Source organism: Denticeps clupeoides, unplaced genomic scaffold (assembly GCF_900700375.1).
Source record: "Denticeps clupeoides unplaced genomic scaffold, fDenClu1.1, whole genome shotgun sequence".
Classification (NCBI taxonomy): Eukaryota; Metazoa; Chordata; class Actinopteri; order Clupeiformes; family Denticipitidae; genus Denticeps; species Denticeps clupeoides.
In genome coordinates, this window is record NW_021630015.1 from 305,518 (window position 1) to 319,559 (window position 14,042).

At 52.7% G+C, this 14,042-nt stretch overlaps 3 protein-coding genes across 3 annotated transcripts; 2 read left to right on the plus strand and 1 right to left on the minus strand.

The window, feature by feature from the left end:
* The first annotated feature begins 490 nt into the window (after positions 1–490).
* On the plus strand, positions 491–1,406 carry LOC114780399 (claudin-3-like). Its single transcript, XM_028967680.1, has one exon. The coding sequence runs from the start codon at positions 503–505 to the stop codon at positions 1,160–1,162; it is 660 nt and encodes a 219-aa protein (XP_028823513.1). The 5' UTR covers positions 491–502; the 3' UTR covers positions 1,163–1,406.
* A 3,007-nt stretch (positions 1,407–4,413) lies between these two features.
* On the plus strand, positions 4,414–5,518 carry LOC114780374 (claudin-3-like). The gene has a single exon (XM_028967647.1). It carries the CDS (start codon positions 4,428–4,430, stop codon positions 5,157–5,159), a length of 732 nt encoding a protein of 243 aa, XP_028823480.1. The 5' UTR covers positions 4,414–4,427; the 3' UTR covers positions 5,160–5,518.
* A 1,311-nt stretch (positions 5,519–6,829) lies between these two features.
* Positions 6,830–13,135, minus strand: LOC114780373 (DNA ligase 3-like). Its single transcript, XM_028967646.1, is given in 22 exon segments — positions 6,830–7,503; positions 7,582–7,796; positions 7,875–8,019; positions 8,267–8,413; positions 8,496–8,570; positions 8,646–8,788; positions 8,869–8,992; positions 9,073–9,150; positions 9,361–9,448; positions 9,763–9,842; positions 9,922–9,942; positions 9,944–9,985; positions 9,987–10,055; positions 10,138–10,293; positions 10,408–10,576; positions 10,645–10,722; positions 10,797–10,963; positions 11,050–11,201; positions 11,279–11,473; positions 11,542–11,670; positions 11,747–12,283; positions 12,982–13,135. Coding segments are annotated over 21 exon segments (3,027 nt in total). The 5' UTR covers positions 12,267–12,283; positions 12,982–13,135; the 3' UTR covers positions 6,830–7,269.
* Positions 13,136–14,042: the final 907 nt, after the last annotated feature.

Below are 14,042 nucleotides of genomic sequence, written 5' to 3' on the forward strand. Positions count from 1 at the left end.
GAGGAGACGAGCGAAAGTGAAGAACCTGGAGAACATCTGAACGGCAGCGAATTACGTGTCGTGTCAAGTCACGGTGACATGAAGGTGACGGCCAAATCAGATCGGGCCAGAAATTCCAGTACTGCAGGCCGAGGCCACGCCCCTCACCTGGCTACGGTCATAAACGGCCATTACCAGAGCGTTCCTCGAGGTCAGCTGGGGTCAGGCTGGTGACGGTGGGTGAGCGGCGAGAACCCTCCGAGTGGCGGGACGTTCAATAATTAGCCATTACGAGCCGGTACCTGCCCCGGCGCTGGCCTACATTCGCGCTGGTAAACCATTAGCCGGCCGGCGGCCTGGCAACTCATTAACCGGCGCGCTCAATAAACAGGACAGCGCACGGCGAAACTCAAACAGAGGCACGCCCGCCCGCCCAATGCCCGGCCAGAACCTAATCAGGCCGGGAGCACCTGACCGGCGGGTATAAAGAGCCCTGGCGCCAGCGGCGGGTTCCTCGCTGAGGATGGCGGCGCTGGCTCTGGAGCTGGTCGGGGTGGCCCTCTCCGTCCTGGGCTGGACCCTGAGCGTCCTCTGCTGCGCCCTGCCCATGTGGCGGGTGACGGCGTTCATCGGCAGCAACATCGTGACGGCGCAGGTGTACTGGGAGGGCATCTGGATGAGCTGCGTGTTCCAGAGCACGGGCCAGATGCAGTGCAAGGTGTACGACTCCATGCTGGCGCTGCCGCAGGACCTGCAGGCGGCCCGGGCCCTCACCGTGGTCGCCATCGTGCTCGGCGCCCTGGCGCTGATGGTGTCCGTCGTGGGCGCCAAGTGCACCAACTGCGTGGCGGACGAGGCGGCGAAGGCGCGCGTGATGATCGCGGCGGGCGCGTCCTTCATCACCGCCGCCGTCCTGCAGATCGTCCCCGTCTCCTGGTCGGCCCACACCATCGTCAGGGAGTTCTACAGCCCGGTGGTGCCCGACGCCCAGAAGATGGAGATCGGGGCGTCGCTCTACCTGGGCTGGGCGGCCGCCGCCCTGCTGCTGCTGGGCGGGGCCATCCTCTGCTGCAGCTGCCCCCCCCAGGACAAGCAGGGGAAGTACCTGCCCCCCGCCCGCACGGCCTACACCGCCAACCAATCCGTAGCGCCCAGCACGTACAGTCGGAGGGACTACGTCTGACCTCTGACCTCGACTGACTGGGAGGAATCTGAGCCGGTCACATTTTTTACATTTTATATGCAAATTTTTCTCATTCATCTCAGACTCTTTGTCATGATGGATTTGATCTTTTAAAATGTATTTATACATATATATATTTTTACAGCTTTTTACATGTTCGGTGGAATCATTTTGATCTCATTTTGTTCTAATCCATTACACGTGTATAATTACTCACTGTACATGTATATATATATATATATTCATATACTGCACTTCAATAAAAAAGGACTCACGAGTCCTGCTGGATACGTGGACGTCTGCAGATTGGATAATTCTGTAGTTGGAGGTTAAAAGCAGCGTAGACGTTGTAATTCGTACCAGGTATGTTGAGGTGGTGAGACGTGGATAACGTTGATCTCTCAGTACTGTCACGTGAGCACATTTAATGTTTCATTTCAAGTCAGTAAATTATTATTGGCCAAGATTCGTAATTTATTCGCCCATCAAAACATACTGTAAAACTAAGGATCATGTTCTGTTCATTTGTATTTAAATCTATTCAATATACTTCATAACTGACTTCATGTTTAACCAGAGGTGGGTAGAGTAGCCAAATATTTTACTCAAATATGAGTGGAGTTATAAAGTGAAAAGTAGTCATTACAAATTTTACTCAAGTAAGAGCACAGTATGTAGTGATAAAACTACTTGAGTACTGAGCAACCGTTGGATTAGAATATCTCATTTCTTTATTAGAAATTATGTATTCAGACTAATGCTAGTGCCGTGTGTTAATTCTATTATTTCCTAACAATAATAGTAATAACAACTTATTGAAGTTTGATTTGTAGTGATTAATGGACTAAATCTGAGCGTGTAATATATGTAAATATAATTGATCTATTAAATAAAACTGCTAAACGACGTGCGAATGGTGAAACGTGTTCGATCTACTGGCAGAAATAAAGTAAAGTATGGCGCCGTAAACCTGCTCTTCGTAAATGTACCAGAGTAAACGTCACTCGCTTTTAAGGGAAATGTGACTGGATGAATAATGAGTTGAATTAAAGCATTTAAAAGAGATGAAGAGGGTGAGAAGGTCGCTTCCTACTTTCATTTCCTCCTTTCTCTGAATGGGGAAGGTGATATTCGGATCAAATGATCAGTAGTTGATTGATCATTTATCTGCTTTCTCTGTATCAGACGTGGAAATAAAACACAAACATACTAAATCTTATCTAATCTAGCACGATAGCGGCGTTTATAAAGCTTCACAGCGCAGTCCTGCTGGAAATAAAGTCCAGTTAAATGCCTTATTAACGTGACTTTGTGAGAAACTTGTGTCCTGAATCCATCCAGGAAGTTACCTGGGATGCAGCTAGAACCCTGATGGACCTCAGCTTTTACTTTCACGTGGCTGAAGTGGCTCAGAACGTCTTATCTGGAATGTACAGGGAGTGCAGAATTATTAGACAAATGAGTATTTTGTCCACATCATCCTCTTCATGCATGTCGTCTTACTCCAAGCTGTATAGGCTCGAAAGCCTACTACCAATTAAGCATATTAGGTGATGTGCATCTCTGTAATGAGAAGGGGTGTGGTCTAATGACATCAACACCCTATATCAGGTGTGCATAATTATTAGGCAACTTCCTTTCCTTTGGCAAAATGGGTCAAAAGAAGGACTTGACAGGCTCAGAAAAAGTCAAAAATAGTGAGATATTTTGCAGAAGGATGCAGCACTCTTAAAATTGCAAAGCTTCTGAAGCGTGATCATCGAACAATCAAGCGTTTCATTCAAAATAGTCAACAGGGTCGCAAGAAGCGTGTGGAAAAACCAAGGCGCAAAATAACTGCCCATGAACTGAGAAAAGTCGAGCGTGCAGCTGCCAAGATGCCATTTGCCACCAGTTTGGCCATATTTCAGAGCTGCAACATCACTGGAGTGCCCAAAAGCACAAGGTGTGCAATACTCAGAGACATGGCCAAGGTAAGAAAGGCTGAAAGACGACCACCGCTGAACAAGACACACAAGCTGAAACGTCAAGACTGGGCCAAGAAATATCTCAAGACTGATTTTTCTAAGGTTTTATGGACTGATGAGAGTGAGTCTTGATGGGCCAGATGGATGGGCCCGTGGCTGGATTGGTAAAGGGCAGTGAGCTCCAGTCCGACTCGAGGTGGAGTACTGGTTTGGGCTGGTATCATCAAAGATGAGCTTGTGGGGCCTTTTCGGGTTGAGGATGGAGTCAAGCTCAACTCTCAGTCCTACTGCCAGTTTCTGGAAGACACCTTCTTCAAGCAGTGGTATGCATCCTTCAAGAAAAACATGATTTTCATGCAGGACAATGCTCCATCACACACGTCCAAGTACTCCACAGCGTGGCTGGCAAGAAAGGGTATAAAAGAAGAAAAACTAATGACATGGCCTCCTTGTTCACCTGACCTGAACCCCATTGAGAACCTGTGGTCCATCATCAAATGTGAGATTTACAAGGAGGGAAAACAGTACACCTCTCTGAACAGTGTCTGGGAGGCTGTGGTTGCTGCTGCACGCAATGTTGATGGTGAACAGATCAAAACACTGACAGAATCCATGGATGGCAGGCTTTTGAGTGTCCTTGCAAAGAAAGGTGGCTATATTGGTCGCTGATTTGTTTTTGAATGTCAGAAATGTATATTTGTGAATGTGGAGATGTTATATTGGTTTCACTGGTAAAAATAAATAATTGAAATGGGTATATATTTGTTTTTTGTTAAGTTGCCTAATAATTATGCACAGTAATAGTCACCTGCACACACAGATATCCCCCTAAAATAGCTGAAAATACAAACTACTTTCAAAAACATTCAGCTTTGATATTAATGAGTTTTTTGGGTTCATTGAGAACATGGTTGTTGTTCAATAATAAAATTATTCCTCAAAAATACAACTTGCCTAATAATTCTGCACTCCCTGTAGTTCTCCAATGTTCTGCTCGGCGTGATGAATGGGAGGAAGAGAAGTAAAGTCTTCGTTTGTCCCCTTTCTGAGCCGCGGGCTGCTGCTCAGTTTATCATTTGAAAGAAAAAAAAAAAAACATCACTTCACTGTTAGTTTATTTAATGAATCTGCAATTGATCGATTCGATTGGCTCTTTTTTAAAATAACGGAAGTATGGAGCAGAACAGGCCGAACACCACGCAGACCTTCTATTTATTCAGTGATGGAGATGAAACAGGGGCGTGGCCGCGGTAGAGGAGGTGAAATCCTAAACCGCTCCTCCGCCCGTCCCTCGGGTGATGTCACGAGGGTTCCGCCTCCCGGGATACTTCAGCAGGAACCCGAGCAGAAGAGCTTCACTCGCAGCTTCCAGCCGGCCGGGCACCATGTCGATGGGACTGGAGATGGGTGGCATCGCCCTGGGCGCGCTGGGCTGGATCCTGGGCATCGTGGCCTGCGCCCTGCCCATGTGGATGGTGTCGGCCTTCGTCGGCGCCAACATCGTGACGGCGCAGATCACCTGGGAGGGCCTGTGGATGAACTGCGTGGTGCAGAGCACGGGCCAGATGCAGTGCAAGATCTACGACTCCATGCTGGCGCTCAGCTCCGACCTGCAGGCGGCCCGCGCCATGACCGTCATCTCCATCATCCTGGGCCTGCTGGGCCTCCTCATCTCCATCATGGGAGCCCAGTGCACCAACTGCATCGAGGACGAGGGCGCCAAGGCCAAGACCATGATCGTCTCGGGCGTGATGCTCGTCCTCTCCGGCGTCCTGCAGCTGGTCCCGGCGTCCTGGTCGGCCAATCGCGTCATCAGAGACTTCTACAGCGCGCTGACCCCCGAGCCCATGCGGCGGGAGCTGGGCGCCTCCATCTACCTGGGCTGGGCGGCGGCCGCCGTGCTGGTCCTGGGCGGGGCCATGCTGTGCTGCACCTGCCCGCCGCGGGAGAGGAAGTACAAAGCGCCCAAGGCGGCGCTGTCCGGCCCGCGCTCCGCCGGTGCCGGCTACGACCGGAAGGACTACGTCTGAGGAGCGGGAGGGGACGCTCCGGGCCGGTGCGTTTTACATCGATTTGGTTATGGAAAGAAGGCCACGCCCGTTCCATTTTTACTCTCTCTGTGTAGAACTTCCTTCTGGTGTTTTGGTTTCAGGTGACATTTCTGAAGATTTAATCGAGCTTGATAAGTCGGTAAATAATCGCGTGATAGGCTGTGTGTGTGTCCAGGGTTGGGTCTGTTCCACTCGGCAAACAGAAGGGGGAAGATGTGTTTGCTGTAGGTGGAACCAGTAGAGGTTCTCCACGCTGCTGGCCCAGATCTTCACTCCTCCCTGGTGCCTTCAGCTTTCAGGATGTGTCCAGTAGAGAATTAATAAAAGTCTCAATGTCAGAATGGTGTCCGAAGTTTATTTCATGCTTTTCGAACAATTCGGGAACAATTCGTTTCAATTCTTTTTGTCACCGACGCTGCTGCATGAGCTGCTGGTGAGGTCTGCATTGGTGGCACCATGGAAATGGTTGCCAGGGCCGAGCCCTTCGCCTGCCTCGTAAACAGGTGTCCATGGTGAGGATTCAGGAACCCAGCTGATGATGAGCTGCTGAAGAACCAAAGTCCAACAGGGAACTGATAGAAGACGCCTCTGGATCAGGTCAAGGGTCACCTCCAGGCCGTTATCTGCTGTTCCGGCCAGAGATTTTGGTCGGGTGCGAGATTATAATAATCTCTGTATGCGCTGATTAGGAATATTTATGGACTGAGCGCTCCGATATCCAGCCAGGGTGAGCAGAACGTCCGGAACGTGGCAGTAACAGTCGGTATTTATCGTAAAATAAAAGGACGGGCCGGTCTTCTCCGGTCATTTTAATAGTATTAGGAACAAGGTCAGTTGTCCACGTCATTCTTTGACACCTGAGGACCAGCAGACTGGCCTATTAAAAATATCATTAGCAATTAAAGTGGATTATTTGAACATTGAACTTTACATTTTAATAACAAGGAAAATATTACATATATGTATATATAATATTACCTATATATATATATATATATATATATATATATATATATATATATATATAATAGAGTAAAATGTACAACATTTAATATTGAATAGAGAAACATGACGATGGCTCATGAATTTTTGAAGAGGTGATTTTCACCTGAAACCACACTCCGCTCTGTAATTCATTTTAAATATAGTTATAATACACACACACACAGGTCAAAACTATATTCTCAATAGTCAAAATGGTAAATAAAGATCACGGATACGGGAAATTAATATTGTGAAGGGAAGAAGCGCATTGTAAGTTTCTCCTGGTGAGGGAGGTAGACTATTCATATTCATGTGACCCGTGACGTCATCGCTCCTGGCGACAGTAACGTCGCGGATGTCCGGCAGGAAAACTGCGGACAGGAAGAGTTTCGTTGTGGATTTCGGAACATTTTGACTGGGAAGAATTAAACTCTGGAGATCTGCAACACACATCCAGTCTAGACTTTAAACGTTAAAAGCCCTCCGATGGTTCATTGCTTACTTGCAATATTTGCAACACTGAGGTCTATAGCAGTCGCTAAAAGCATTTCACTGCATATCATACCGTGTATGACCGTGTATGTGACATAAAATTTGAATTGTTCCACACCTGACCGATACCGGCCTTCCGTGACGTCACAGACACGCAGACGACAAGTCAGGAAAAGATTTTTAGTGACTTCTTTTATTTCACAATTTCCAACCGAGACGCGTCACATCCGCCATTTTATTTAAACGCTGTTCGTCGCTCTGAACGTCCTGTTGAGTTGTAGTGGTTAGAAAAGAAATGACAGTAATTTAGCTAAATCTCGCGTTTAAAAGTGAACCGCGCTGCTGCTGGCGCCACCTGGCGGCGCCACACAGACACTTCCGATTCCAGAAGCCCCACAGAGGACCAGTTCTCCAGAACCTACGGAACCCACGTTCGGGTTCCTGACCAGACTAAAAAAATAAATACAACCGTAGACGACACCGCGGCACGTGGGCCAGTCGTTTAAAAAGTGGCGATATGAAGATGATGAAGCACCAGGTTCTGTTTACGTGACGTTCAGAAGGACACTTGATTTCTGGTGTTATTGCAGTCAGACGTTCTTCTCGGTTCTCCTCAGCAGGGCGGGACCACTCTCCTCCTGCGGATGCACTGCCAGATCCAGGCAGCGCTTACGTGCTGGGCGCGGCCGTCCTGCTCCGGCGCGGCCAGCGTGTGAGTGGCGGCGGCGGCGTCGTACTCCGGCACCAGGTCCCCGTCGTACGCCACGAAGTAGCGCCGCAGCCTGTCGAAGTCGGGGGCCGACTGCGGCAGGTAGAGCTTCACGCCGCTGAAGATGTCCAGCAGCGTCTGGGGAGAGACAGCAGACGGCGTGACGGCGCCTGGAGGACCAGGAGGACGTGAAGAACCTGCCGGGACGCTCCTCACCTTCTCCGGCTCCGCAGGACTCGTCTGTCGGCTTTTTCCGTTGCTGTGCACCGTCTCGGCCGTCTTCACCTGGACGGGGACGGGCGCGCGGTCCGAGGACGTGGAGGCGCGCGGACCGGCCACGCGGACCTTTTTAGCGGCGTTGTCCTCGGCGACCGCCTTCCTCTTCCCGGCTGGGGTGCGCGGTTCCGTCTTCGCCGCCTTCGCCCGCGGAGCTGCGGTGGAACATGCCAGAATCAGCGGTTCTGGGAAGAACCTCTCCTGGTGAAGATCTGGACAGGGCAGCAGCTTACCGGCTTTGGCGGCGCTGGGGGCCTGGCGGGACGTGGTGGGGGGGGGACTGCCCCCGCTGGAGGAGCTCTTATCGTCCTTGTCCCCGCTGGTCTGGTCCGCGCTCACCTCGAAGTCACAGCGCTCCTTGGACAGCCGATAAAGTTCCTGGTGGAAAAGACAATCACATTTACAGCATTTACCAGACGTCCTTATCCAGAGGGACTTATAATCAGTATTTACAGGGACAGTCCCCCCCTGGAGACACTCAGGGTTAAGTGTCCTGCTCAGGGACACGATGGTAGTAAGTGGGTTTGAACCCGGGTCTTCTGGTTCGTAGGCGAGTGTGTTACCCGCTAGGCTACTACCACCCTGTGAGAGATGGAACCTCAGGACGTTCGATGGAAAATCCCACCTTCAGCTGGGGGAGGTTGGTCGCCGTCTTCCAGTCCTTGTCGTCGCGGATACGCGTGCAGCGCGGGAAGCGTATGGAGATGCCGTCGGCCGTGTGCATTTCGGACTTGGAGAACTCCGCCCCCGTGATCTCCCACACCGGTGCCGTCTGATCCGCACAAACACCACGATTATTTTTACACGTTCCGGTGGAAACGGCAGAATAATCCCCAACCTGGCGCCCTCCTCACCTCCGGATCCCGGATCAGGAAATCCGGGTAATAATTCTTCACGATTTTTAACCAGCCTGGGATCTTGCCGGGATCCTGAACAGCAACAGAGAATAAAAGCGGTGACGTTTCTGTCCCCGCCCCCAGCGTCCTGGCCCCGCCTCCCCTCACCTTGCTGATTTTAACCACGTCCAGCTCCTTCTGCAGCCTGGCCAGCGTGGCGTCGTCGTATCCGCCGGAGCACTTGGTCACCGTGCACCACTTCCGGGACTCCGGGTCGTAGCAGCCCATCAGGAAGCTGGACATGATGCCTCCTGATGACGAGAGACGCAGCCAATCACGGCCCTGCAGGTACTAAGCCCGCCCCCTCTCGGGGTACAGGTGTTTTGCTCACCATTGGACCCTTTTCCGTAGAACGCGCCCAGCACCACCAGGTCGGCCGTGTCCGCCATGGCGCCTTCGTTTAAATAGTCCTTCTTCACCTTCAGCCAGTGCCGCTTCCCTGGCTCATAATTTCCCTGCGAAGACCCACAACTTCACAACTAAACTCGTTCTTTCTACCTGCGGTTAAAATGTGGAACCACTAGAGGTGTCCAACCTTGATGTCCTTCAGCACGAGACCCTCCAGTCCCTCCCTGATGACCCGGGTGATCATCTCAGCCAGGTCCGCTGCTCGCTGTGGAGCAGAAACACCGCAGATTTACCACAGAACTTCCGGGATGGAAACACTTGATCTGCAGCACAGTCACTGGCCACGTGGAGCATCAACTGAAAAGTTCTGGTGAAACGCTGCTTCCATCTGGGTTTAGGTGGTTATTTCAAACTGTGGAATGTGGAGGTTAAACGAGGCCGTGGCTGGTCAGCAGGAAGAGGAGGTCGGACTCACAGTCACGTGCTTCATCTCGGAGAAGAGGATCCGATTGGGCACCTCCACCATGTTGTCATGGAGAAACTTCCTCCGCTCACAGAGAGGCCTTGGGAGGAAAACGTCAGGAGAAGCGATGTTAACGTTCTACACCACAGACGTCACGTTCCGCGTGCAGCGGTGAGAACCGGAACCGTTCCAGCCAGGTTCTTCCAGGTTCCGTCCTAAGTATGGGTGCTAGTAGCCTAGTGGGTAACACACTCGCCTATGAACCAGAAGACCCGGGTTCAAATCCCACTTACTACCATCGTGTCCCTGAGCAGGACACTTAACCCTGAGTGTCTCCAGGGGGGGACTGTCCCTGTAACTACTGGATACGGGTGTCTGGTAAATGTAAATAAATCAGAGCCGCGGAGAACTTACTTGTCCATCAGACTGACGCCGTTGAAGTAGATGCAGTCGAAGACGAAGAGGCAGACCTGGGCGTCCTGGAACGCGGCTTTCTGCAACAGACAGGCGGAACCCGCGTCACGGCGCCTGCAGGACCCCGGGGCCGTGGGGACCGGCGGCCGTCCCCGTTACCTTGTGCACGCCGAGCGTCCCCGAACGGCAGCGGCTTCCCGGTGTTGGTGTCGATGAGCAGCACCCTCGGCGTCCAGGATGATGCTGTGGCCGCCGGGGAACGCCAGGGGAATGAACTCTTTAAAATGGGCCACCTGCGTAGAGAAGACACGAGAACGGTGGAGGAGGGGGCGGAGGAGGGGGCGGAGCCACGGTGGGGCGGAGCCGTGGGCGGACCTTGTGGGGGAGGACGGGCTTCAGGCTGCGGCTGAAGTAGCTGAAGGTGTCTCCGCTCTTGTGGACCTGGACGCGCTCGCCGTCGTACTTGATCTCCGAGTACATCCCGTTGGGACACTTCTTCATGGCGTAGTCCACGGACTTACACGCTTCCGCCTGCCCCACACACACACACACACACACACACACACCACACACACACACACACACACACACGCTTAACCGCGCCGCTCTCACCGGCCGCCCGAGGTCGGAGGTCGCGGGACTGACCAGCATGGGCTGCACCGGCGTCATGAGCGACGCCTCCACGCTGAGGACCTTCCTGGGCCCGGTTCCGTTGCCGGCGTCCTGCTGGTTCCGCAGCACCCGCTCCACCACGTCGCCCAGGTTCCGCGACGCCTTGAAGGCGTCGTAGGCGTTGGGGTCCACGGCGTCCAGGCTGCGGACAGGATTTAGTCTGGATGAGGACCTGCGGACCTTCACGTCAGGCCGCAGCGGGAGACTTACACGTGCTTGGCTCCAGAGTTGATCTTCAGGTCGTGCTTCACCAGTCTGATGATGCACTTCAGATCGTTCCCTGTGCACCTGAAACAGAGGACGAGGACCATGAAGCCGCGTAGATGTACGAGCTCGGCACGCTTCCTGTGAGCAGCTCGGACTTTTTGGCGATGTCCTGCAGCTCCTTCTGCTGCTCGTCCTCCTTGGTGAGCTGGGAGAGGCGGACCAGAGACGCGTCCACCTCCTGCAGGGTCAGCAGACTCTTGGCTGCAGGTGGGAAGGACTTGCTGGCTTCAAAGAAGATCCTGACGGTCTCAGAGACGTCGCCCTTCACAGGAAGAGAAGATGAAAAGACGTCACGATCGTTCTCCGAGGAACGTCAAACTCCAGAGGCATGATGGGAAACGTCCTCACCTGCTCCAGGTCCCGCACCATCTCCTCCTGATTGCTGTTCAGTATGCGGCTGAAGAGCTTCACGATCTGCTTGTCGTTCAGGTTGTAGACGCTCTTCACCACGCCCGGCAGCAGCAGCTTCACCGTGAGGTACAGGTCCCCCCGGAACTTGTCTGGGGAGGGTACAGGTGAGTTACTGTGAGGGCCGCGGCTTCGGGAGGGGCCCGGGACGGAACGTCCTCCTCCTCACCTCCTCCGCTGCCCCTCCTGAGGAAGTCCTGGATGATCTGGGTCTTGCTGTTGTAGCTGGACACCTCGGCCACCATGGCGCAGAGCTTGCGGAACTCGCGCAGGAGGCAGTCCCTGTGCGCGGCCTCGCAGAGCTGGGCGGAGAGGGCGGAGCCTGCCGGGGCGGGCTTGGCGGGGGAGGGGCCGGCCTTGGCGGCTGCAAGGACAGACGGTGACCAGACGGAACAACAACTCGCAACCATCTTCTGTACCGGCGCCTCTTACCCGTAAAGCCCGAGAATTTGCGCGGGGCGTTGACAGACGGGTCCCCAGCCGGAGACGTCACCTGTCCACTGGTGTTCAGTTTGGCCTGGACTTTCTTCTTTGGAGTGGAATTAACTTTGGCGGCGAGGTCTGGAGGAGAAAAGGAGAACCGTTTAGATGAAAGTGCGCCGGACGGAAGAGGGAATTCTGAGAGAACGTCACCCACCGGACACGTGCTTGTTGATGAGGTCCTTGTCTTCGTCCTGAAGCTCCTCCCAGCCCTCCAGCTCAGTGAGGTCCTCGATCTTCTTGGTGGTGGCCCTGGCGCGCTCCAGCTTCTCGAAGATGCACTTGACGTGGTACCACTCCTTCATCTCGCCCGCAGACTCGCTGAAGGGGTTGGGCACGATCTTGCCGATGCGCACCAGGCCCTTCACGATCTTGTCTTTGCACTTCTTGCAGCCTGCGGTGCCTCGCTTGGCGTATTCCACGCAGTACCTCTGCTCCGCCATGTCTGGCCGTTCCAGAAGCTTCTGGGAAAGGTGGATGAAGGACGTAGAGCTCAGACTGGGCGCCCGTGGCAGCAAAGCCCAGGAAAAGCTGTCTGGGTGATGAGAGGGGGCGCCCCACAGTCCAGTCAGCACCCGACGGGTCTTAAACGTCCGGACCGAGTGGACGTTCCTCCTGAACGAAGCGCTCAGCAGTGGCAGAAGATGGAGTTTCCTCAACGTCTCAGCCAGAGTCATCCAGCAGAGCGGGACGCCTGGTGGACAAACGAGACACGGCGAGACGGTTAATAACCCGCCCCACCAACCGACCTCACTAATTCAACCCGCCCCACCAACCGACCTCACTAATCCGGCCCCGCCCCACCAACCGACCTCACTAATTCAACCCACCCCGCCAGCCGAACTCACTAATCCGGCCCCGCCCCTCCAACCGACCTCACTAATCCGGCCCCGCCCCACCAACCGACCTCACTAATTCAACCCACCCCGCCAACCGACCTCACTAATTCAACCCACCCCGCCAGCCGAACTCACTAATCCGGCCCCGCCCCACCAACCGACCTCACTAATCCGGCCCCGCCCCTCCAACCGACCTCACTAATCCGGCCCCGCCTCTCCAACTGACGCCATCACATCCTCGTTTATTTCTTATACAGCCCATACCCACAGTATGTCTGAATGGGTGAGGTGTGCACATGACCGCGTTACACTGTGTGCTGTGCTGCAGCGTTTCACAAAGACAAAAAACAATCACTTTCATCGTAAATCGTAGTCACATGACTGATCCGCAGCTCTGGCTGTGTTTGGATATGCCAGCAGGACCACCAGGATGCCCTGCATCAGTGGGAGTCAGTAAGAAGGGACACGTCGCCCATTGTTGTGCTTCAGCTACACGGTTAGCATGGTAGCTAACAGCCGGCGAGTATCCCGCGCGGAACTTCTGCCAACCAACCTGCGCCGTCCGGTTCAACGGGTCCCCGGTGTCACCACAGCGCGCACGGTGCGGAAACTCCAGAGTAAAACCCACGCTGAACGAGGAGAGACTCGGCGTGTGGAGCACTATGGATCCCTTTAAACAAGCTACGCGCTTCCTCTTTGTCCGGCGCCGCTTCCGCTCTTCTGCGCATGCGCGCCCGATGGCCGCCTTGGATACCACAGATATATACACACTAGATGTCGCATTCAACACACAGATATATACACACTAGATGTCGCGTTCAGCCCACAGATATACAGTACAGGCCAAACGTTTGGACACCTTCTCATTCAACGTGTTTTCTTTATTTTCATGACCATTTACGTTGGTAGATTCTCACAGAAGGCATCAAAACTATGAATGAACACATGTGGAGTTATGTACTTAACAAAAAAGGTGAAATAAGTGAAAACATGTTTTATATTCTAGTTTCATTGCTCTGATTACTGCTTTGCACAGTTTCTTGCACAGTTTCTAGTTTCTTTGCTCTCAATGAGCTTCAAGAGGTCGTCACCTGAAATGCTTCTCCAACAGTCTTGAAGGAGTTCAACACCAGAGGTGTTTAGCACTTGTTGGTCCAGCTCACCCCAAACCATCTGGATTGGGTTCAGGTCCGGTGACTGTGGAGGTCAGGTCTTCACTTTTTGTTAAGTACAGAACTCCACATGTGTTCATTCATAGTTTTGATGCCTTCAGTGAGAATCTACCAACGTAAATTGTCATGAAAATAAAGAAAACACATTGAATGAGAAGGTGTGTCTAACCTTTGGCCTGTACTGTATATACACAAGATGTCGCGTTTAGCCCACAGATATTTACACACTACATGCCGCGGTCTATGGCCGTGAGTGCGTCAACAGAGCCGCCATCTTGGGAGTGGCTGGCGCTCTTTTTACAGGAATGAACGTCTGTCAGGGCCAAGGTGGAATAAAGAATTAAGGAGCCATGAATTGAGAACCGATTTTATTGTCTTTATTTATTGACAGAGAAGCGTTTTTTGAAAATATAGCAAAATGTTCAAAATGATATTTCATATA